The following is a 24,836-nucleotide window of genomic DNA, read 5'->3' as shown; positions in this document are numbered from 1 at the left end:
TCTACGTTTAATTTTAATTTTAATTTTAATTTTTTTTTTTAGCGGTACGTGATATAAAAGATAAATTGCCAGAACTAATGTTGTTTCAATGGTCAGAACACGAAGATGTATCTATATTAGAGGGAGCAATCGATCTAAATAAAGAAATTCTCAGTGTAAATCCAGGACCTCTTCTCGAAGATATTGATTTAGGTAATCCACGAGACAAATTGATATATATTTATACGTCTGGTACGACTGGAATGCCAAAAGCAGCTGTTATCAATAATCTCAGGTATCTTAAATGTTTAACAAAATGTTTCCTCGTTAAAATGAATAATATCATAAAAACAATTTTATTTCTTCAGGTATATGTTAATGGCTTATGGCGTATACTCTATGTTGGCTCTACGTTCAGATGATCGAATTTATAATTCTTTACCTCTCTATCATACTGCTGGAGGTATAATAGGAGCTGGACAACCATTGCTCACAGGAATAACCGTTGTTCTTCGCAGACGTTTCAGTGCCTCGAAATTTTGGTCCGATTGCGTTCATTACGAATGTACCGTAAGTATTATATATTTTTATCGATATCAAATGTTTAATTTTCCTTTAACACATTTTGGTTTATTAGTTTTATTAATATGTACATATTAATATTTTATCGATCAATAAGTAATGTTGGAAATTTCAATATTTTATATATTAACAAATATCACTTGCATTTTTTTTCTTATTGAATTATATACGTACACATAATACCAACCGATTCAGTATTTATCATTATCATTTTAGATAGCTCAGTACATCGGAGAAATTTGCCGATATCTTTTGACTGTTCCACCAAGTTCGTATGATACAACTCACAAAGTAAGACTTATGTATGGGAATGGTTTAAGGCCACAAATTTGGAAGCCCTTCGTCGAGAGATTTGGCATTAAACAAATCGGTGAATTTTATGGTGCTACCGAAGGAAACTCGAATCTCGGTAATTTATTTTCGGTTTTGTCTTTTTTCTTTTTCTTTTCTTTTTTTTTTTTTTTGTAACGAATCTAATGAAATGATTCGACGGATAATAAAATATACTGTATACATTATATGTGTTTACATCGTAGTGAACATCGACAATAGAGTCGGTGCAGTTGGATTTGTGCCAAGGTTCGCTGGCAATCTCTATCCAGTCACCTTATTAAGAGTCAATGAAGAAACCGGAGAACCTATTAGAGGACCCGAAGGTTTTTGCATACCTTGTAAGCCTGGTATGTTAATGATAATAATAATTTTTGTTTAATTAAGAAATACTTGATGTATGATATTTAGTATTACATGAATTATTATGATATGAATGATTTAATATAATATGAATATTTACAAGTCTATTATTTTTCAAATTGCGATCTAAATATTTATTTGATTTGATTTAAATTATCGTTATAATTAAGTGACAGTCAGACGTTGTTTCTTTTTCTATTTTATTTATATAATTTGAAAATAATTTTCTCAAGTTTGTAATCGATTAAAAATTATGTTTTTAATTATTCAGGAGAGCCCGGTATCTTCGTTGGAAAAATTAATCCACGGAAGGCTGTGAACGATTTCAGTGGTTACGCCGATCAGAAGGCATCGGAGCAGAAGATCATACGTGACGTCTTCAAGAAGGGTGATCGTGTCTTCAATACCGGTCGGTTGAAATCATAAGACAAAAATAAAAAAAAAAAAGCGGTCATTTTGTACTACCAATTGAGAAATCATCCACGCCATGACTTAACCGCGTTTTTCGAACAGGTGACATTTTGGTTATGGATGAATTGGGATACTTCTACTTCAAGGATAGAACCGGTGATACGTTCAGGTATGTATTTCCAATGTTCATCTTTTACTTTAATTTATCGTATTAATTTCTTAAATAATTAACTCTTTTAGGTGGCGTGGAGAAAACGTGGCCACTTCTGAAGTCGAAGCAGTTGTTAGTAATGTCATAGGTCTCATGGATACGGTCGTTTATGGTGTCGAAGTGAGTCATCTATTTTTCTTTATTAACACTTAACTGCGTGTGGTTGTAGAATTTATAATAATGTAATATATATGATATAATATATATATAACATATAATATAATTTTTATATTATTTCCGTTTATTAACTAACCAGTAATAATATTGTTTCTAAAGATTTCTTAAAATAGAACTTTTTGAAGGTTTATTCAAAAACGTAAATTAATCTTTTGTATTGGTTCTACAACCACTTGTTGAAATATCTTCTGAGATATTGTTCTTGACAGGTACCTGGAAACGAAGGTAAAGCTGGCATGGGTGCTATTTATGATCCAGAAGGATCTTTAAATTTAAAGGAATTAGCTGAAGGTGTGAAGAAGGTTCTTCCTACTTACGCTCGACCACTTTTCATTCGTGTTCTCTCGAAACTACCCATGACTGGTAACTTTAATGACTAAATCTGACTAAAACTTTGTTCGAGATATTTTCTTATATCGTTAACGTTGTTTTAACAGGTACCTATAAATTGAAGAAGAAGGATCTTCAGCGCGAAGGTTACGATATTACAAAGGTAAAAATCGAATCGATTATTTTTTTAATAATCAACTTCATCAAATTTTATTTATCGAATGTTATTCATATAGTTGGTAGATCCAATTTACTTCCTCGATCGGACGGGCACGTACGTGAAACTGACGGATGATTTATACAAGAACATTATTGAAGAAAAAGTTCGGATATAAGAGTTCCTTCCCTCTCTCGTTCTCTCTCTCTCTCTCTCTCTCTCTCTCTCTCTCTCTCTCTCTCTCTCTCTCTCTCTTTCTCTCTTATTAAAATGGTGAACATATTTTTGTATTTGAAAATCGTCAAGAAATTTGCGAATTAGTGATTAAAAAACTATTTAATCTTGTCTCGATGGACGAATTAAGGCGCTTAATGGGTTAATCTTATAACTAAATATATATATATATTTATATATAATATTATATATATATATAAATATATACATATATAAAGAAAGCAAGAAAAGGACAAAAAACATTGGTGAGAGACAAACGTGCCAAAAGAAAAACAAAAATTTTGTTATGAAATGATGCCGAGATATATTTTGTAAACCATGAAAAAGATATTGCTCGTTAAATTAATAAATTAGTATATTCGAGATGTTCGATATGATTTTAAAAATTGAGCGATGCACAGTTAGTAACATATGAGATGGCATCAACGATACTCGGTCGAAACATTTACGAGTTCTATTCGCAAAACAAGGAAGAACGATTATAACGTAGGTATAAATAAGATTATATATTCAATTTACATACGAGTTTGATATTTTTTAAAAGCATTTTCGTAAGTATTTCATTAAATAAATTTTTTCAATTATTAAAACACATTCTAGAAAAATTCGAACGCCTCAGGCAAATTGAAATAACTTTTCATTTATTTGTCTTTTATTAAAAATTTGTATCAAAGTTTCAATTAAAAATAAGGTGAATTCAAAAATTCCACAGTTATGTATTATCGATTTAGTAAATGTTTCTAAAACTTGTGCGCAGCCTCCGTATGAATCCAGTGGTTCTCATTGACTTTTCTAACGACATCTTTACGCTTCTTCCGAACTTATAAAATCTTATTATCAAAATACTCAGATATTTAATTATATTTGAAAGATTAATATTATCGAAAGTATTAATTAATTAGAAAATTTAATGTAAGTCGTTAGAAAGTATTTTTTTTTTATTCTTCTTATTACATAATATTTAGATTATATTAGATCGAGGCGCATATATAAGTATATTTAGATTGGAACAATGATTTCATTCACATTTGAGATTACTTTTCGTCCCATCACTATACTGGAATATTATCGTTATTATTTCACATCGTCGCTACTACGTCGATATTACGTAACTGGCTGTCTCTAATACAATCAGGAAAACTTGAGCGACCCAACTAACGACGACGATCTTTCCGTCAAACGTATATATACGTATATCTACATCGACGCTTTCTAACAGCGTGGTTAGCGTCATTCAGTGTTACTCTTTTGAAGGCAAGTTCGATCGGTAAAATTCGTGAGCTCACGTAAGTATCGCATTATTTTGATAAATTAAATATGATTTCTTCTTCTTTAATTATCAGCCATTAATTTCTTTTTTTTTTTTATTTTATTTACCATAATAAATGATAAATAATATATATGTGCACGATATTTTAATCTCTGTAGATATACTCGAGTTGACTGTACTTCTAATGCGAGTCACGAGCATTATGAAATAAACTGTTTGATTAGCCTTCGGAACAGTCATGATTGTAAATACCGAACGAACGTCGAACGTTGTTACTTCATTAAGGAAATTCATTTTACATTTTGTGTTAAAATATATATTATTTTGTCAATTTGTTCTCAACGTTGATGAGAAATTATTTTGTTTAGATCGTGCGTTCGGAATCTGAGAGATCTAAAAATAATTGAAGGTATAGAATTGTAATGGTTTATGACGGATCGTTCGTTATCGCGATGATAATTCAAAAACGTTCGCAAACAAAAGTAACATCGTATGAAATATTTCAATTTTAAAACGGCGCGAAATCTTGGAAAGTGGAAATTTATTAGAGTCGTTTTTTTTTTATCAGATATCAATATTTATTAGTAGCATCGACGACTTTACTAAATATATTTCATTCGTTATCTCTTTCGATTATTTGAATTAGGTTTATTCTCTACGCCATTGAACGACGAGCTGAACTCCAGCTTATAATTAAGTAGTTGGTGCTAGAATGGTGAACATGGACAAAGAAAGTTTTGAATTTTCCATTGATCGTGGGGGCACTTTCACTGACGTCTATGCGAGATGTCCTGGCGGGAAAATTAGAGTTATGAAATTATTATCCGTTGATCCTGCTAATTACGAGGATGCGCCTCGTGAAGGAATTCGTAGGATACTCGAACAGGTGCTCAAGTTTATTGTATGCTTATTTTTATCGGTATATTTAAATATTTATTTATTTATTTCATATATATATATATATATATATATATACAATATATTTTTTTATATTATGTATTCACATTTTATATCATTTAATAAGAAAATTGTTATATCTGATCTGAAATATTATAATTATTATCAAATAATTTTTTTTTTGCTTCATTAAATAATATTTCTGCGTGCGGAAATTAATTGTAACTTAAAAATAATATCTATATCGTCGCGAAAATAATGACGAACAATAAGATTTTAGGAAACTGGAGTGAAAATGAATGGTGAAGTGGATACTTCGAAGATAGCTTGGATTCGAATGGGAACGACGGTAGCTACGAACGCGTTATTAGAACGCAAAGGTGCTAAAATGGCCTTATTGCTGAATGAAGGTTTCAAGGATCTTCTTTTTATTGGCAATCAGGCGAGGCCAAACATTTTTGACTTGGTTGGTTTGACTAATTATAGAATAATTATTTATTCATTTGTAAATTTTTACGCGACATTCATATTTACGATTATCATTGCAGGAAATAGTAACACCAGAAGTTTTGTATAAGAGAGTAGTCGAAGTAAGATGTAGAGTGATACCAGCATTGCCAGGAAGATGTCAACTCGTTAAAGATTCTTGGAGAAAAGTTAAAGGTTCGACAGGAGAAGATTTGTTCGTAATGCAAGAATTAAATGAAGAGAAATTAAAAAAAGACTTGTCGGAATTGAAACAATCAGGAATCGAGAGTATCGCTGTTGTTTTGGCGCACAGTTACACGTTAGTTTTGCTAATTGTCAGAATTATATATTAAAAAAAGATACTTTGTATGTATATCTGTGATGTTAAATGTATTATTATTTTGTTCATAATCAATCAAAATTTGACTGACAAATTATAATTTAGATATGCCGAACATGAAATCAGAGTTGGGGAATTGGCCAAAGAACTCGGATTTTCTCAAATATCTCTTTCTCATCAAGTGATGCCAATGGTTAGGATCGTTCCACGAGGATTTACGACTTGTGCTGATGCTTATTTAACACCGCACATCAAACAATATCTTCAGGTATAAGCAATATCATCTAATAAAATTAAAATTCTTTGTGAAGAAACCAAAGTTTCAATTTTTATTTTCTTCTAGGGATTTTCCTCGAGATTCAAAGACAATTTGAAAGGTGTTAACGTTTTATTTATGCAAAGCGATGGTGGATTAACTCCTATGAATTCGTAAGTCTGATCTTACGATAAAAAACAATTTCAAAGTTTTGTTAATAAAATTTATTCGAATTTAGATTTAATGGATCACGAGCTATATTGTCCGGTCCAGCTGGCGGTGTCGTTGGATATGCCATGACGACTTATGGTAAAGAAACTGATTTACCTGTAATCGGCTTTGACATGGGAGGAACTTCGACCGATGTCAGTCGTTATGGTGGAAGTTACGAACACGTTTACGAGAGTACCACAGCTGGTGTAACGATACAAGCTGCTCAGGTATATATATAAAGAAGAACAAAAAGATAATTATAACAATTTCATAACGGAAAATCATATTTGATCCGATGAAAATTTCTACTCGTTTAACTTTTAAATATAATAAATGTGATTGCAGGATTACAATTTATTAATAAATTTGTTATAGTAAAATAATTTATTATACAGTTTATTAAAAAGAAAATTATTAATAATATAATCTTTCCAAATTTCTTTGTTGTTAATATTTGTTTTAATAATTGATATATATATATATATCCATTTTATAGCAATTTCTATAAACAAAAATTATGCGTAATCATGACGAATAATCAACTAAATTAAAATATTAAATTGGCTTGAAGTTGGACGTAAATACTGTTGCGGCTGGAGGTGGATCGATGCTTTTCTTCAGATCGGGTCTTTTTGAAGTAGGACCTGAAAGTGCTGGAGCCCATCCAGGACCTGCTTGTTATAAGAAGAACGGTCCGTTGGCAGTAACTGATGCAAATTTAGCTTTAGGTCGGTTACTTCCTGAATATTTCCCACAGATTTTTGGTCCTAACGAGAACGAACCCTTGGACAAACCTCGGACGATGGAAGCTTTTGAGAAACTTACAAACGAGGTTCACTCATAAAACTATTCGAACAAAATTTTACGATCGAAATAATTTAAAAATTAATATTTCGATGTTATTACAGATCAATGAGTTTCTGATACACGAAGGCTTGAGATCTCAATCTGATAAAATGACGATTGAAGAAGTTGCGATGGGATTCATAAAGGTTGCTAATGAAACTATGTGTCGACCAATTCGTGCTCTAACACAGGTATTATTATTTTTTAACGTCCTATTCGCACGATCGTGAAAAAAGAATTTAATACTGATATTCGTTTTTCTCGATTAGGCTAAGGGTTACGATACTTCACGTCACGTTTTAGCGTGCTTTGGTGGTGCTGGTGGTCAACATGCATGCGCTATAGCTCGTTCACTCGGTATGAGCACCGTTTTTGTTCACAAATATGCTGGAATTTTGTCAGCATACGGTATGGCATTGGCTGATGTTGTAGAAGAAGCACAGGAACCTAGTGCTGAGATATATGAAAAAAGTAATTGTTTAAACCTCAAGATTTCAAGCTATTAGATTTTTATAATAAATTCATTAAATGTTAAATTATTGATTTAGGTTCTTTTCAAAGATTGGATGAACGTTTAGATATGCTCGCAGTAAGAGCAAGAAAGAAGTTGGCTCAACAAGGTTTTGATTATCTTCAGATACACGTAGAATCATTTTTACATTTACGTTACGAAGGTACTGACTGTGCTCTAATGTGTTCACCAAAACTTGATTCTGAAAATTCTTCGGAATCACCAAAACACGGCGATTTTCTTGCAACTTTCTTAGAAAGGTTCTTAGATTTACGTTATAACTTTGCAATCGATTATACACTTTTGTTGAATCAATACAACGTTAATTTTATCGTAGATATCAAACAGAATTTGGATTCACTATGCCTAATCGAAAGATTTTGGTAAATGATATCAGAATTCGTGGAACCGGAAAGACAATGATAACCGAGGATAAAACTCTACCTTCGTTCTCTAAACCTGCGAAACCAGAAAAAGTAAGTCCTATCCTCAATAATTCATAAAGTAATAATAATGATAATGTTTAAAAGGGTGAGTAAACTATTCGTTTCTAATTTTTTAGTCAATTATGAAACCGTCGAATTAATTATAGTAATTAAACTTTACTTTATAAATAAATTAATTTATGAAAAGTTTAACAAAATTTGTTCAATCAATGAAAACAACAACTGTTGCTTTGGAAGTTAGTTTACTAATTTTATGGATTATTAATATTTTAAAAAAGATGAGTAAAGCGTTCATCTTTATTTTTATGTACAATTGAATTTTTAATATTATTGAAAAATATCGTATGTTTCAGTCGACTATGGTATACTTCGAAGGAGGATATCAAGACACCAAAGTTTTTCAATTGAGCTCACTTTTACCAGGACACATTATAGAAGGTCCTGCGATAATTATGGACAGTTTAAGTACTCTGTTAATAGAACCAGATTGTACAGCGTCTATCACTTCGAAAGGAGATATCAAAGTTATAATTGGCAAAGGAATTCGTCCAACAGTTACAACCGATTTGGACACCATTCAACTCAGTATTTTTTCTCATCGTTTCATGAGTATCGCCGAACAAATGGGAAGGTAAATTTATTAAAATTAATCCAATGCCGTTTACGATAAGATCGATTTATCAAATTGTTTTATATATATATATACATTGTTTAGAATCTTACAAAGAACATCTATCTCGACGAACATCAAAGAAAGATTAGATTTTTCTTGCGCTGTGTTTGGTCCAGATGGTGGTCTTGTTTCGAACGCTCCACATATACCAGTCCACTTGGGTGCTATGCAAGAAACAGTTCAGTATCAAATGAAAGTTTTTAAAGGCAAATTTACACGAGGAGATGTGATACTTTCTAATCATCCTTCGGCTGGTGGCTCACATCTTCCAGATCTCACTGTAATCACACCCGTATTTTATAGGTAAGTTTTTGATTATCATCATTTAAATTTGCGATAAAACAGTTCACAAAGAATTTAATTCCCTACGATTCGTGATTAAATAAAATTCATAGGGATGTGGAACAACCGGTATTCTTTGTGGCCAGTCGTGGTCATCATGCTGATATAGGTGGAATAACGCCTGGTTCGATGCCACCACATTCGACCACGTTGCTTCAAGTAAAATCAAAATATTATTTATAACAGATAAAATAAGAATTGCATCACGATTATTTGATTTATCTCGATAGGAAGGTGCAGCGTTTAAGAGCTTTCTGCTCGTTCATAAAGGTGTTTTTCGGGAGAAGGAATTAACGGAGGCTTTGATGGAACCTGGTAAGATTCCAGGAAGCTCAGGCACCAGAAATCTTGCTGATAATTTGAGCGATCTCAAAGCACAAATAGCTGCTAATCACAGAGTAAGTTAAAAAAATGTATAACGTGCATGTATTGCAAATGTATACGCATATATATTTATGTGGAATACATAATCGATTATTTTTCTAACGCGTTTGTTATTCATTTAAAGGGAACTCAGTTGGTGAACGAACTGATCGATATTTATGGCCTTGACGTTGTTCAAGCGTACATGGGTCACATTCAACAGAATGCCGAACTTGCTGTTAGAGATATGTTGAAGTTGGTCGGTAATAAAGTACTTCGGGATAGTGGGAGTAGCAGCGTCACTGCCGTCGATTATCTCGACGATGGTAGCCGGATTAAGTTGCGATTAGACTTTGACGTTGAGAAGGGTGAAGCAGTTTGTGATTTCACGTGAGTTCAAACTCATTGTCTTACTCGTTAGCTTTTGAATTCGTAAATCTACGAAGTTTGAAATTTTCAAAATACCTATCAATTTTATTTAGTGGCACTGGATATGAAGTTTGGGGTAATTGTAATGCACCACGTGCTGTAACACTTTCGGCACTTATTTATTGTCTCAGATCTATCGTTGGACGGGACGTACCGTTGAATCAAGTGAGAAACATAACGTAGAACAAATAAACTCTACAATTCTGTTCGAATTCATTCATGAGATTTATCTTTCCTTAGGGATGTTTGAAACCTGTCAAGGTTATTATTCCCAAGGGTTCTCTTTTGGATCCCTCTGACGGAGCTGCCGTAGTCGGTGGTAATGTTTTGACCTCTCAACGAGTCGTTGATGTTGTTCTGCAAGCTTTCGGAGCTTGTGCTGCTTCTCAAGGATGCATGAATAATGTTACGCTTGGTACAGTCGAATGGGGTTATTATGAAACTGTTGCTGGTGGTAGTGGAGCTGTAAGAGAATCATATATTATAAATTATTTCATTTATATAACGAGCACTTCATTTTTATATGTCTTTTTATTTTCTATTCCTTTTTTATGCTTCTAAACAAGGAATTAAATACTTTGTAAGATATTACACTTATTAATTTATTTTTATCTGCTCTATTATTGTTCCGTAAAATGTATATAATGTATGAAGAATAATGACAGAAACACATGTATAATTTAAAGGGTCCAACGTGGGATGGTAGAGGTGGCGTTCACACACACATGACCAACACGCGAATTACCGATCCAGAAATATTAGAATTACGTTATCCGGTGATACTAAACAAATTTTCTCTTCGTCCTGGAACCGGTGGTGAGGGTGCACATCGTGGTGGTGATGGTGTCATACGGGAAATGATTTTCAGGTACATGGAGAAGTATCTCGAAGAAATTATTTTTGACTTTGGAGAAGAATGTGAAAGCGAAAATAAACGAGCATGAACTTCAAGGGATTCAAAACTTAAAATAAAATATACTTTCTACATTTCGAATGTCTTTTTTAGAGCACCAATGACGTTATCGGTATTAACTGAAAGACGAGTCCATTGTCCTCCAGGCTTAGCGGGTGGTTCACCGGGTGCTCGTGGCAAAAATACACTCAGAAAGATGGATGGTAGAATGATCAGTTTAGGTCCGAAAACTGCGGTGCCCGTCCACGCTGGGGTAAGACTAGAGTCTATTTTTATCATCATAGTCAATTTTCACGGTTATTCAAGAGACGTCGTGCCTTGATTTATTTTAAACTTTCTCTATCTTCATCTTTCCATTAGTCATTTCAATGTATTTCACAATTTCGTTTTATCGGGTGCACAGATATATTCAATTAAAACTTTAATATTAAAACAATCATTCACGTTATTCTGATTAGATCAACGACTACGATCAGGTATCATTGACACATTTATTTATTATCATTAATAAAATATCAAATTTTTATGTCGAATTGTTAACTACGTTTCTTTTTAATTTGTTAATTAAATTCGGGATAAAATTTCTGAAGGATTTCTATTTCTTGCTCTTTTTTTTTTCTTTTTTAAAAGAAAGAAAAAAGAAAAGCTAATTCTTTTGTTTTAACATATAAGAAAATTGTCGAATATGTAGCATCAAAAGAATGAAACGATTCAAAGTAGTGAAATAAAACATGTATTGTGTTATTTGAATATAGTGCAGAAAAAAAGGGATGAGAATTTGTAGAGTAATAGTTTTGCGAGTCTTCTCGAGACGTAGACTTTTTAAAATTCGCATGAGAGGTGAGTAAAAGGAGTAAGAAAAGATAAAAAAATATATATATAAAGGGAGAAAAAAAAGAGAGAGAGAGAGAGAGAAAGAGATAGGAAGGACAGCAGTATTCCGGCTTTTTATGTAGCCTCGTAAAGATTTTATCTCGGTAGATACGATCTGTCTTTCCTGTCTGCTCTTAAAAATCTCACTGGAGCTACCAACGTGCGCGTTTCCGCACAAAGAACGACATCATTTTTGTAAAATTTATATCTATTATTAGATAACGATCGACGTTTACGTAGTCCATCTTTAAAAAAAAAAAAATACATAAATAAATAAAAAACAATTGTAATCTTTTTTAAAGAGGTATAAATAAACATTGAAATATTTTTTATTTTATGATAACATTCTCGCAAAATTTTGCTTAATTATTTTTTTCGAATCGTCGACAAATTTTATTAATCAGTAAATTTTTAATTTTAATTATGAGGTTCTCCTTGCATTCTACTCTTTCTTACCTTTTGTGAAAACTACGTAAGTTCGAGTACTACCAACGATTCAGCATCGGAGACTCTTCTTCTACTTGTCCATTCGAGTCTACACAAGTAGTGAAAGCTTTGAGATTTATCAGAGCAGCAATAATCGTATCTCTATTCGCGGATCTTATACAGTCTTGTCCGTCAAGCTTCCACGATTGATGTACAAGAGTAGAGAGACAGCAAAAAATCGCTACTTCCTGTCTCTTACTTTTTCTCTTCTTTTCTTTCCTTATTTTTTTCATAGTCGCTCTAAGACATTTTGTCCTCAGTTCTTCATTTAATGCTCCTACTTTCGAATAGAAATTATGTTGCTGAAAATAACTAACAATCTTTTTTCTTTTTCCCTTTCTCTCTCTCTCTCTCTCTCTCTCTCTCTCTCTCTCTCTCTCTCTCTCTCTCTCTCTCTCTCTCTCTCTCTCTCTCTCTCTCTCTCTCTCTTTCTCTGTCTCTCGTCTATTAGGAAATTAAAAAATGATATATCTAGTTGTTATATCAGAAAAGAATATTTATAAACACTTACTATAATTTTTTCATTCTTTTAATTTCAAGTTGAATTTAGGAAAAAAATCGATTCTCGAAAGTAACAAGTTTTCTATAAATTTTATTATAGAATGAAATAGGACTCATGTGTAATTAGGATTAATTTGTTGAAAACTTTAAAAAGAAATATGAGTCAAAAAAATCTGTAAGAAGGGAAATGTCTAGAGAAAGAAATGATCGTTAGAATGTAATATATATATATATAATTTTTTTATTTTTATATATATCAAAATAACAATAAAATAATATAATGATAATAAAAAGAATATCCTATTATTATTTTCGTATTACGTGATAGTATAGATGATAAAACATCATAGATAATAGTAGTAATATGAACGTCAAAGTATCAAAAATCTAAAGGTAACGATATAACGATGTAAAAAAAAAAAGTAAAAAAAAAAAAGAAAGATAAAAAAATGCAGTCTCATATTTTACAGGATAGCTTCATCTTAGAAACACCCGGTGGAGGTGGTTATGGTTCCCGTGATACAAAACAGCCATCTTTTACGAGGACAGCATCTCGAACGTTCCTAGAACGTGGGAGCGTTTTCGAGTATAGAAAAGCTCAGGAATCCGTATAACGCAAAGTTAAGTCCTAGAGAATCGATTTAATCTGTTCGTTACATCACTGGTTACAAGTTACTCATCGTCTAACGCTTCTTCGTATCAAATGTGCGTGTGTGTATCTATGAAAGTTTATATAGCTAGCTAAGAGAATTTGGTAATAGTTACTTACGAAGTATGCACCTGGAAGGAAGAGGAAGGATGGAGGGATTATCGGTAGTTTGATACACTTGAAAGGATAACTCAACGTATACGACAGGTTTAGGAAGTTTAGTTAACTTTGATAGGAAGAATGTGTCGTTCTGGATAGATAATAAATTTCAAAGAAAATTATTATTATTGTATATTTTATTGAAATAATCGAAATATTATAATAAAGATGAATCTTAATTATGATAATTATGATCTTTATATAACGCTGATATTGTTACAATAAAATTTCTCGTATCGCTTCGATTTATATCTATTTTGAAAATACTTTAAATGTTTCTTTAAATCTCCACAAAAAGAATAATTAATACATTATATATGCACGCGACTAATTTATTTCTTATTTGATGAATTATTTCGATTTATTAAGTTTTCTCCGATCTTTTAGGGATTTAATCGAGGTGAGAAAGAAAGTTTAGAAGAGAACTCTGTTAAGTTCGATATTTCCATTCGATTGAACAGCTTTTATTATTCTCAGGCAAAATGAATTCATTAATTCATTCGTATAAATATGCTCGCGATGTAAATCGCTTTTAGCATTTTTTTCAAATTCAAATTAATAAATATGAAGATTGTCAATTATACGGAAGATCGAGCGCGTCAATTCGTAGCCATATTAAATCTGCCGTGGTAATTCGCTCATCAGATTTACTAGCTCGTTCGATTTGCGATGGCCCACGGAAATGGTCTCTTCGTCTCTCTTCTATTTCCGGTTCGAGTAATTACTATTACTGCTCATAATGTCATCACGGTGACCTACATATGAGAGGCGCATAGGATGGTCTTTATAATTGCCTTTCGATGAAATAACCTTTGAGAATCCGCTAAGTGCAGGCTTTTACGTTAGGCGATATCGTTCTATAAGGTAATAACGATTATGTTAATGATCGTACTAACGATTAAAACGTTCATCGTGGCTTCATAAAATTGGAAGTACATAGTATATATATATACATATGTATGTTTTATATTTTACCCTCTAATTCAATTGATTAATAAAACATAAAATTTTTCTCGATAGTTTTATTTTTCAAACGATTTTAATACGAATATGATTATAATAATATTAATGATTAGAAAGTTTACGTACGTTGTTTGTAAAAATAAACGCATATCAAATATATGTATGTACTATATATATATATATATATATATATATATATATATATATATATATATATATATATATATATATATATACGTACGTACCTACTAATAAATTTTATTTTCTCTTACTATCGTAAAAAGGAAAATCACATTTTTACGATGGTTATATCTTTAAAAGCATTTTTACAAAATGCGATTTCAAGTATTTTTCTATAAAAGTTATCTCGTATTTGAGATACAAAGGAACAAAGAAGATAACGCACGAAATAGACACCGAAGCCAGTGCATTAGGATTCAAGGGAGGTGCAAAAGGTTCGTTCACAATTAGCCGGATTGAATGAGCGTCTAATATCATTGCAATTACGTGCTACAACCAAGCAGTTCCTAAAAAAGGAAAAAAAAAAGGAAAAAAGAAAAAGCATTGTAGCCTTCTTTCATTCGATTCCCTTCATGAAAGGAAGAAAATTTTTGTCGATGGTAACGAAGAATCAAGCGAGTCCCTTCGAGACAATTTAGGACTGATTGCGGAATTCAAAGATGATTTGTTCGATCGTATAACGAATCCTTATTCATTCCTAGAAAATTTTATAGAAATCCTTGAAACTTTTAACACGTTATATTTTTCTTCGATATTTTTATTAAGAGAGAAAAAGAAAAATATTTAGATAAATGTCTATTATTGTGATTGTCACCTTGAGATGTGAACGTTCTGTTTTTATTTCTTTCCTATACTTCGTTCCTTCTCTGTTTTGTTTAGGACATCAGTCGTTGTCGGATCGTAGAAAGGAAGACACGCTCGGTCTTATGTAAGTTATTACATCTTTTACGTTTAGTTTTCTTTTCCTTTTCCTTTTCCTTTTCCTTTTCCTTTTCCTTTTTCTTAATTTTCTTTATATAAACTTTCTCTATACAAATTAACACATGATCATATTTATTTTATTTTGATCGAAATCAGACGAAATCGAAATTAATGTCAATTATTCTCTTTCATATTTCTTTATATATCAAATAACACGTAATTATATTTATTTTATTTTGATTTAAATCGAATGAAAATCTAATATGAGTGATATTAATTCCAATTTAAGATTAATATCCAATGGTATCTTTAACTTCGTCGTATACTTCAGTGATGTTAAATATCATTAATGATGCGAAAAGAAATTCTATAAAAAAAAAAAAAAAGAAAAAGGAAAGTTACATTGTAAAAGAATTATTTATTTTCATTTCTTTTGATATAATTCGATTTAATTAGATGAAAATAAGTAAGAATGCAAGTCGTAAAGAGGATCTCGTTATGCAGTAACTCTCGTTACGCGAGTTCGAAGACATTGAAATGTTCTTTGAGACGTGACAATAAAGTTGACGGATGTTGCATTCCCCTTCGAAACTACTTTTCTTCTTCGTCGAATGCTACTAAAGAACCAGTTCGGTTTCTCGTGAATTATTTGAACGTCATTCTTACGAATGCAATTTATATATATTTTCTTGAAAAACTTTCTTGTCGATCTGATAAAACTGCTAACTATAATTTCATTTCTTATTCTCATTTCTTTTATGTATAACAATTATTAATCTGGTTAATTTACACGTTTTATCGAACGACAAAAAAGAATAATAGTTCCAAAACAAAACTTTTTTATTTAGTTCAATATTATTATATTCAATATTATTATCTTTTCTTTTTTTTTTTTTATCATATTATTAATCGGATCGAAGAAACATAATCGTAATTTTATTAATTATAGTTAATAACTTCCAATTCTTTTTTCATTTTATAATCAATTTTAAATCGTTTATATAAGTCCTTATCGTGATAACAAATTCTTATATGCTGTATATCGGATTTTGCTTTGATATATACAGTTTGAATTTTTCTCGAATGCTATTATGCAACGTGACAAATGTCCAGACTTTTTCCTTTGAAAATTCCAAGAAGGAAGATCGAGGAATCATACGTCTCTAGATGAAAAGCATACAATTCTGTAGAAAAGAGGTTTATTTTTCTATTTACTTTTTTTTTTCTTTCTTTTTTTTTCTTCTTTAGAATACTTTATATAAATAATAAGTTCGAGCGAATTTTGAGACGGTACGCATTGAAAAGCGAAATACTTTACATTCGCAATGATCATTATTTATTATTAATAATTATTTTACATTTTATATTTCTTTTGTATATAAGTGAGCGTAAGTTTAAAAGAAAAAATCCAAAATTAAAAAGAAATTTCTTTCGAATATCAAATTAATTGTGATGCACTTTCAATTTTTATATATCAATCGTATTTACATAATAAAAGATGCAAGGAAGTTTTAGCAAAGGAACTTTTTGCAATAAATGTTTTTTTACAAGTTAAATATTATAAAATCTCCTCTGTTATCTTCGTTACATCTTTCATGGATCACGGATGCTGCTAAGCCGAATTTGCCAAGGTAACAGATATAATTTGATCATTTGTAAGCGCCTCACGTTCTGATTCTTACAATCTTTTCAAACGTTTAATATTCCACCTCGTTTAAGCATTTCAAAAATTTAGAATGGAAAGAAACTCGATAACAGTCATCTCTTACTCAGCAATTTGAAAAAGTTTATTTAAATAATCGTGTTGATATTTTCATTTTTATTCAAGATAAAAGGATTCTATATTTTTTATCGACTATGATGAAAAGTAAAGAAATGATAGTCGTTTGTAAACAAAAATTTACAGTTGTATCAATCAACAAACAGCATATTCGATACTCGTTTTCTATAAATCGATGCTGGAGTAACCTCCTCCTTGTCTTAGGTAGTAATATAAACGTGTTACTGAGTGCTGTACATTTTCCCGGTACTCTGCTTTTCCAAAAGACAGAAGGATGGAAAGAGAGAGAGAGAGAGAAAAGAAGTAAGACAAAGAGGGAGAAAAAACAAACAGTTGCTGAAAGCTTTCTTGTACTCTATATCAAAATAGCAAAACGTGTTCTGTGCGATTTAACCTCAGGAAAAGTGTGCCACAGACTAATGTAAGACTGAAATCAATAATATCGTTGCTTCATCGACGATTCGAAAATGGACGTATCTTTTGTCTCACCCGATATTGCTTATTGTTAAATTAAATAGATAGATATTACTTATATAATAATATTTCAAAATAATTATTAATAATTAATATAGCAATAATTTTTAAGCTTAAAAAATATTCGTAAATTTATTATATTTTCCATATTTATATACATATATCTTAGATATTAAATGTAATAAAAAAGATATAAAATAATATAATAATTTAAAAAGAAAATATAGTTCTATCTATATATTAGTTATTCGTTTATGTAATGTTAAAAAAAAAAAAAACATAGTCGAGGAAGGTATGACAAAAAATATTGAAACATATGAAAAATGCAAAGAGCAATAATTTTACGATGGAAAGAGTGCACTTTTTAGAACTTTTTTTTATCGAAAGAAAAATTTTTCGAAATTCATGAAATTTCGTGATTAACATTAAACAAATGTTGAGAATTGAAAAAAATATTGTTAGTAATTGATATTTTATTAATCGTTTTCGAAGAGTTCTTTTTTTTTTGGATCAGAATTTGCAGAAATTCATACAATTTCATAAATATTTGAAATTTAAGAAAGCGTACACTGATATTATAACACAGTATTTAATCAGTGCATTAATATAAGCAAATAATAAACTAAGCTAATGTTTATTAAGCTTGCGGAAGACAAAAATGTAGGTGAAAATACTCTTGTAAAATAAATGGCATACTACGCTACGAAAGCCCGTAAGCACGTAACGCGTGTTATGGTTCATAATCCATTTTCGTCTACGCGGTTCGTGCACGCCGAGGATAAAAAAAAAACCCGTTTTTGCTCCATCTATGCAGTCCAAATTTTTTTATTCTTTTTTTTTTTTTACTTTCACCAGTCAACGCTTCCAAAAAGCATAAATATGCTTTTAAATCTGTTAAAAATTTTAACTGGAACCTGTAAAATTGTTCAAAATGAAATATAAAACCAAATGTTCGCTTACTTTTGTTACAATTACGATACTCGTTCAATCATATCCTTAATTTAATTCCATTTCTCATAAACGATATTTCGTATTAGAATATTACTTATCAAATTTGTTCGTTTGAAAAAATTTCGACTTCGAGATGAATCATTAAAATCAATTTCTTAATAATTATTTAAAATCATTTATTGCGCTCAATGAAAATAAAATTTCATCGGTAAATAAAATTTGTCTTAAAAATATTTTTCTAGCTGTTAGTATTTCTAACTGTTAGTAATTAGTTCTAGTAAGTAAATTAATTATTAGTAAAAGTGATCGTCGATGTTATTGATCTTTATCAAAACGGAAAACTAGTTTTCACTGGCCTTTGAAGAGAATGAAGTCGAAGAATCCTTGAACAAATAGGTATGCACAGGGTGATTCTAGTAAACAGGGTAGAGATGTATCGAATGGCGTTCTCTCTTTTCAAACGTCAAAGCCAAACGTGAGTACACTCACAGTTACCCGTTTGTTCAGATGCCAGAGTACTTCCATGTTCTTATAATAGTGATTTCTCTCTTCTCTCTCTCTCTCTCTCTCTCTCTCTCTCTCTCTCTCTCTTTCTCTCTCTTTTCCTTTGCTTTCTCTCTTTTTCTTTTTCTATTTTTCTTTTTATTACTCTCCGCATCTCGTGGCTCTAAACATGGTCTAATTAACGATTGATTTAAGTAGACGTCTTTCGTCTCTGTGAACTTGTTTATGTGCTGAGTAGTATGACTCGTAAAAGAACAAATTAAAATTATAAAACTTAAAAGAAGGATGTTAAAAAAGAATTAAATATATATCTTTTGGACGTTTGTAATTGATATAATTTTTATGTTTCAAAGAAGATATATATGAAAATAAATTTGTAATCATGAAAATATTCATTAATTAAGATAAAAATATATACGGCCATTAAAAGAAATTTATCTGAATTATAATAATTCGATTATAATAACGATTGAATATAAATAAATATTAAATTCTTTTATTGATTGTAAATGACGAATAAAAAGTGTAATTTCATGAAGTAGTGACATTTAAATGATATTTATATGATATTAATTAATGATATAATTAATGTTTATTAAGTATAATTATTAATTTAACCGTAGCAGAGATATATAAATAGACAGAGTAACAGACAGAGAGAAAGAGAGCGATAGAGAAAGAAAGAAGGAGAGAGAACTGCAACCAGTCAACACAATTAATCACAAATTTTTTCCTAAATTTAATTAATATCACGATGAAACGAAATAAAAGCTTTGTACAGGTATCGTTATTCGATAATCAATACCATCTAGATATATCACATGTTGGTCGTAATACATACATATGGGTTGTACATATACGTGTGAATGCACATATCTAACGATACGATATCCGACCTTATGAAATACGTATATCTCTTTATAAAAATGGTAACTTTGTTTTTGATTCAGAAAGACGAATCCACGTGTATGTGTGGGTATTACTTTATGCAAAATTCAATTCCATTTTTGCGATCCTTTGTTGTTATAGGAATATCAAGGCAAAGTCTTTGCATATTTCTCTGTTATGAATATTTTTTATTCCGTTCGTTCGATCTTCTTTCGTTCACTTTTAATAACGAAACCAAAGTTTACTTCATTTATTTTTTATCACTAATATATACACACATACGCACACATATGTATATGTCAGAGAGTAACTTCGTTGCTCTCTCGTAGAAATTTTATCTCACGAAATTAGTCTTTGATATTTTGTTCCAAAAATTTCTATTTTATAATATTACTTGTTTTATTATATTTCACTGGCACGTATAAACGTAAACCGTTTTGAATTAGACTACTACTGGTTTCTGTCTATTTGATGATTTTAGAATAGCTGGTGAATCGCTTTAGTATATTTCCCATTAGAGTATGCTATTAGAAAGTAACTCCAGCTTTGACTTCTCTATTGGCTAACGTTCATTGTTTTAGGCTCGACAACAGAGGTTGGTCCTTATCATCGAAGTTCTACCAAGAAACTCTGCTTTAGTCAGTTAACTAGGTTAAACTATTGAGGTATTCGCGAACTATCATCCATTTACATTTCCTTCTCTTCGTTGCTAAGATGAAATCTGTCTCTTATGTTAGACTTAGATCAACGATAGTGTGAAATGCTTTCGAAATAATATTGCAATCGTTATATATTTTATTTCGTATTCTCCGTCTAATGTTGACATAAATATACAGCTGTTATATATTTTCACGTAACCCGTAAAAAAAAAGGAAGACCGAGTGTTCGCTGAAAAATATTTGACATATATTATAACTATGAAATTTTTAATTTAGTTCAACAGGTGAAGCTATAAAAACTAATAAAAAGAAAAAAGATATATACATTTGTATCTCGTTTTTTAAGTTTTTCATTTCTATCATTATTTTCATGAAATGTATAATAACATAAAAATGATTTTAAATGTTTCATATTTCAATTCCGTTCGTAGAATTATATGGAGAATATTTTGTATATTTTTATTAGAGATCGAATTTATATGGTAATTTAAGTCGTTGAGCTATTAGTTACAATTAGATGTCTGTATCTCGACTGAAAGCATCGCTATCTTGAGATAAGTAATTTAAGTGGCCTTGAAAGACGAAGAACGGTGGTAGATAAAGTGTTCGCCAGAGAATAAATTATTTTTCCTCCAAGGGGATAGAAAAAAAGGAAAAGAAAAGGAGGGAGGAACATTCTGATTTGCTTTTTTCTTCGCGAATATACAGCTACGAGAAAAATTGCTATCTTTTATCAAGAGAAAATAAGAAGAAGCGTCTTAATTTTTTCGACGCTTAGGTCGATCAAGAAGAATCCCAGGACCTTTTTTTGCTGCTTTCTTTTTAAATGCAAGTAAACTCACTGGCTTTTCCGTCGCGAGCAGATGCTTTCTCAGTATTTATCTCTATTTTTGAAAAGAAAAGTAGGATCAGAATCGTCGAAGTTAACTTCCTTCCTTCCTTTCTTTCTTTCTTTTTTATATTATTTTTATAATAAATTTTTTTTTTTTAATTTAACAAGTCGATTAATTGCATCTTTAATATTGAATTATCATTGTTTGTCTATATCCATTTATAATCTTTATATTATTATAATTATTTATTATAAATCATTAATATATATATACATATATATTAATAATTTATAATATCTTTATCCGTTCACTTTGCACCGATTAGTTTTTGATGGGCAATATTGTTCGAATGATTTACTTGCAAAAGAAATAATTCGGTCAAGTGGGCTTTCAAATAATATCTGATATTCGGAGGACACCGAGAAGGGCGAAGGAAAAAATAAAGAGAAAGAGGAGAAATAGCTAGCTGCATTGCCAAGAAAAAAGTATGATTTAACGAGCGCTTTTTCACGAGTTTCACTTTTACGAGCGTTACGTGTTCGCTCTTAGATCCTTCACATCTACCATACTCATACTCAAACAGCAGCGATTTGCGATATTCTAGACGTGAACGTGGACTGTGTTTCAATGATCCTTCCGATATTTGCATCTTGATCCTTTCCTCTCTCTCTCTCTCTCTCTCTCTCTCTCTCTCTCTCTCTCTCTCTCTCTCTCTCTCTCTCTCTCTCTCTCTCTCTCTCTCTCTCTCTCTCTCTCAGATTCTCTAAACGAAGAAAACATTTCGTAAAGTGTGTAACCATTCTTAACTTTAAGCTGCAATAAAATAAACGAGTTTCAACATCTTCTTCAAAATTTCCTTGAGACGTTCTCTTACCGTCTACCCTTTTCGAAGATTAGTATGCATATTTATTTGAAATTCAATGATATTCTCTCTTTCTCTCTTTCTCTCTCTATCACACACACACATTTTCTCTTTCTTCCCCTCCTTTTTTACATTCTCGGTAAAACAATAAGGATTTGAATGTGAGTTCACTCGTCGAGTAAGTTTGCATGAATGTCCAAGCATATAATTTGAATATATGTACGTATATAGAATGTAGGGAGAAAGAATAAAATAATTTCCAAACATCTGCCACACTCGTTATGATTCGTTCTTTTGTCTGGTCTGCATGGATTACATGCGTATATGCGCACGTGTGCGTATATGTGTGAACGCGTTTCTAAAATTTAAATTACAGTTGGATCGTGCACGAGCAACATTACACGATATTTTCGATTATTTTATATTCATTTAAATTTTTATTTTACATTATATCGGGAAAGATAATTATTTATAATCAAAATTAGTAATAACGCATTAATTTTTAATTCTAAATAATTAAAACATTTTTACATAGTTAAATAATTAAAATATTTTTATAAGTTTAATGTTATAAGAAAAGAAAAAAGAAATGTATTAAATAAATAAATTTATTTTCTACGAAATAATATGGGAGTCGCCATTTGTAAAGGTAGCTTGCACTCGATGCATTCATTGCATCGTTGTTTCACTCTTCTCTTTAGACTTTTTCCTGGTCTTTGTAGACTATCCCATTTTATTTGAAACTTTGTACTCCATGGCTGATCGGCTTTCTTTCTATGAGAGCCTTCATTTGGGCTTTTGATTGGGGTTTTTTCTTTCAGAAGTATAAAACGTAATTAATTTATATTGATTTCGTTTCGGGTATGGCGATTTCCAATATTCACATTTCCTGTTATCTTTGTTTCTAGACTTGTATATATAAAACATATAAAATATTTATTGCTCTTTATTCTTTAATTACATCTACGTTATTAGATTTAATTATAAGACGTTATTAATTCAATAGTGTGGAATGTTTATGGTATAAATCTTATCAACGATTAATATTTATTGATGAGTTTTTGAATATGAGTTTTTTAATGATGGTATAATGACGTAGTTATGAATGATTATTTTTGTATATGTAGAGTTTCGTTAAGAAAAAACATTTTTTTCTCTTTCATTAAAGACTTTATCATAGTTTTGCAAAATCATAAATTTAAAGTGTTTCCAGATTATCGATCATTTCAGATCATCATAAAACGTTCAACGTACATTCATTAAAATTTTTTTGAGTTTTATTAAAGCTGTTCATTATCCCTCGGCTTATAATGATTTACGCCAGCAATCACTATAGGAATAATTCTTGAACGATTTTGATAAACAAGATCTCATTTTAAAGTTGAAAATTCAAGCGAGGATATGACTTTTTCGAGGAGTTGATATTAGATAAAAACTATGATATTATTTTTCGTAGACTTTGTTAATTATCGGTTTACTTTTATTTTGCATTCCGATGAGTAAACACCGCAGATCACTCTTCCCAAACATCTAAACTTAACTAATCTATAATTTTGATAATTTTCTAATTATTTAAACAAACTTTAATATACACGGAGTACAATGAACTAATATTTAAACAATACTGCGATCGTTTAAATATGACATTACTCGTAGCGTTCGTAATGCGTTAAATATCAAATAATTTTAATTTAATATCTCAATCCATTTATATTTCATGTATAAATACGTCGATGAGAACAGGCGTGGATGTTCGTGGGTGCGATAAAAAGTCCTATCACGGATTTCGTTTTATTGTTCGTTTAAATTTCGAATAGAAGATAGGTCGTGTTAGAGAGTGGATGTATGTAGTTGTTGATGTTTTGACGGTCTTGTTATCCGTAAGCTGGGACAAGGTTTCTCTAGATAGCGTTGGGAACCAGAATTCTTGATTAGCTCATGTCATGTGGGTGTTTACAATTAAAGATCCTATCGTAGACTTCGTTTTATTTTTTGAAATTCAGAAAGCACGAATGGTCGTGCTTAATAGTGTGGTGATTGAAGCTTCCGATGTTGCAACGATCCTACTATACTAACTGGGAACTGACCCTCCTCCAGTTAGCGTTTGGAACGTCAATTCTCGGTAAGGGATATGTCAACCCGGTATCTTGGATTTTAGAATATAATGATCGTCAATCCGTGGGTCTCCAAAAGCAGCAACCTCCACGTGGTGAGACCTGGGTCGGTATTATTTGCTATCTATCGAAATCCGATCTGATGCAAATACTACCGGGCGAATAGCTGCATATTTCAATGTATTTTCAATATCTTTTTAATCTAACTCTGATTAAACATTGAAGTATTAACATTTTACATTGGTAATGACATAATACTTATAAAAATAAATAGATTGGATGTAGAATTTTATGAACAAATATTAAGTATATAAATTTGCGATTAAGATTTTGTCGATTATTGATTTAGTTAAAAATAATAATTAGTGAATATATATTTGTATATCATATATTGTTTTTCGTTTCCACACTATCTATAAAGTAAAATTCTCAGCATTATTTTTTTCATGATTTCTTT

General features: G+C 30.7%; 2 protein-coding genes across 6 annotated transcripts in view; both read left to right on the top strand.

The window, feature by feature from the left end:
• LOC122628640 (long-chain fatty acid transport protein 4-like) overlaps window positions 1–3,137 on the top strand; it is a 10,458-nt gene extending 7,321 nt beyond the window's left edge. For all 3 annotated transcript variants that reach the window (XM_043811106.1, XM_043811105.1, XM_043811107.1), the window contains exons 5-14: window positions 43–274; window positions 348–549; window positions 778–970; window positions 1,098–1,241; window positions 1,526–1,663; window positions 1,768–1,834; window positions 1,906–1,996; window positions 2,263–2,416; window positions 2,491–2,546; window positions 2,620–3,137. In XM_043811106.1, the coding sequence (XP_043667041.1) occupies window positions 43–274; window positions 348–549; window positions 778–970; window positions 1,098–1,241; window positions 1,526–1,663; window positions 1,768–1,834; window positions 1,906–1,996; window positions 2,263–2,416; window positions 2,491–2,546; window positions 2,620–2,718 (1,376 nt within the window). In that variant the 3' untranslated portion in view covers window positions 2,719–3,137. The remainder of the gene's footprint in view (window positions 1–42; window positions 275–347; window positions 550–777; window positions 971–1,097; window positions 1,242–1,525; window positions 1,664–1,767; window positions 1,835–1,905; window positions 1,997–2,262; window positions 2,417–2,490; window positions 2,547–2,619) is intronic.
• Window positions 3,138–3,271: 134 nt separating this feature from the next.
• Window positions 3,272–13,654, top strand: LOC122628638 (5-oxoprolinase). Of its 3 annotated transcripts, XM_043811098.1 has the most exons (22): window positions 3,272–4,060; window positions 4,691–4,930; window positions 5,222–5,407; window positions 5,490–5,728; window positions 5,855–6,017; window positions 6,093–6,178; window positions 6,244–6,445; window positions 6,790–7,050; window positions 7,127–7,255; window positions 7,334–7,535; window positions 7,613–7,835; window positions 7,913–8,051; window positions 8,375–8,652; window positions 8,737–8,997; window positions 9,090–9,195; window positions 9,267–9,434; window positions 9,545–9,789; window positions 9,882–9,993; window positions 10,069–10,293; window positions 10,515–10,696; window positions 10,835–10,994; window positions 13,072–13,654. In XM_043811098.1, exons 2-22 carry the CDS (start codon window positions 4,757–4,759, stop codon window positions 13,213–13,215), a joined length of 3,885 nt encoding a protein of 1,294 aa, XP_043667033.1. In that variant the 5' UTR covers window positions 3,272–4,060; window positions 4,691–4,756; the 3' UTR covers window positions 13,216–13,654. The 3 variants fall into 3 exon arrangements, with proteins under 3 accessions (XP_043667033.1, XP_043667035.1, XP_043667034.1); XM_043811099.1 differs by lacking the exon at window positions 3,272–4,060 and having other exon boundaries at window positions 4,793–4,930; window positions 5,215–5,407; XM_043811100.1 differs by lacking the exons at window positions 10,835–10,994; window positions 13,072–13,654 and adding an exon at window positions 10,395–10,408 and having other exon boundaries at window positions 3,272–4,930; window positions 10,515–10,690.
• Window positions 13,655–24,836: the final 11,182 nt, after the last annotated feature.

The sequence above is a fragment of the Vespula pensylvanica genome, chromosome 4, assembly GCF_014466175.1.
Source record: "Vespula pensylvanica isolate Volc-1 chromosome 4, ASM1446617v1, whole genome shotgun sequence".
In the NCBI taxonomy this organism is placed as follows: Eukaryota; Metazoa; Arthropoda; class Insecta; order Hymenoptera; family Vespidae; genus Vespula; species Vespula pensylvanica.
Note: the sequence above shows the minus strand (reverse complement) of the source record. Positions and strands in the feature narration are given on the sequence as shown.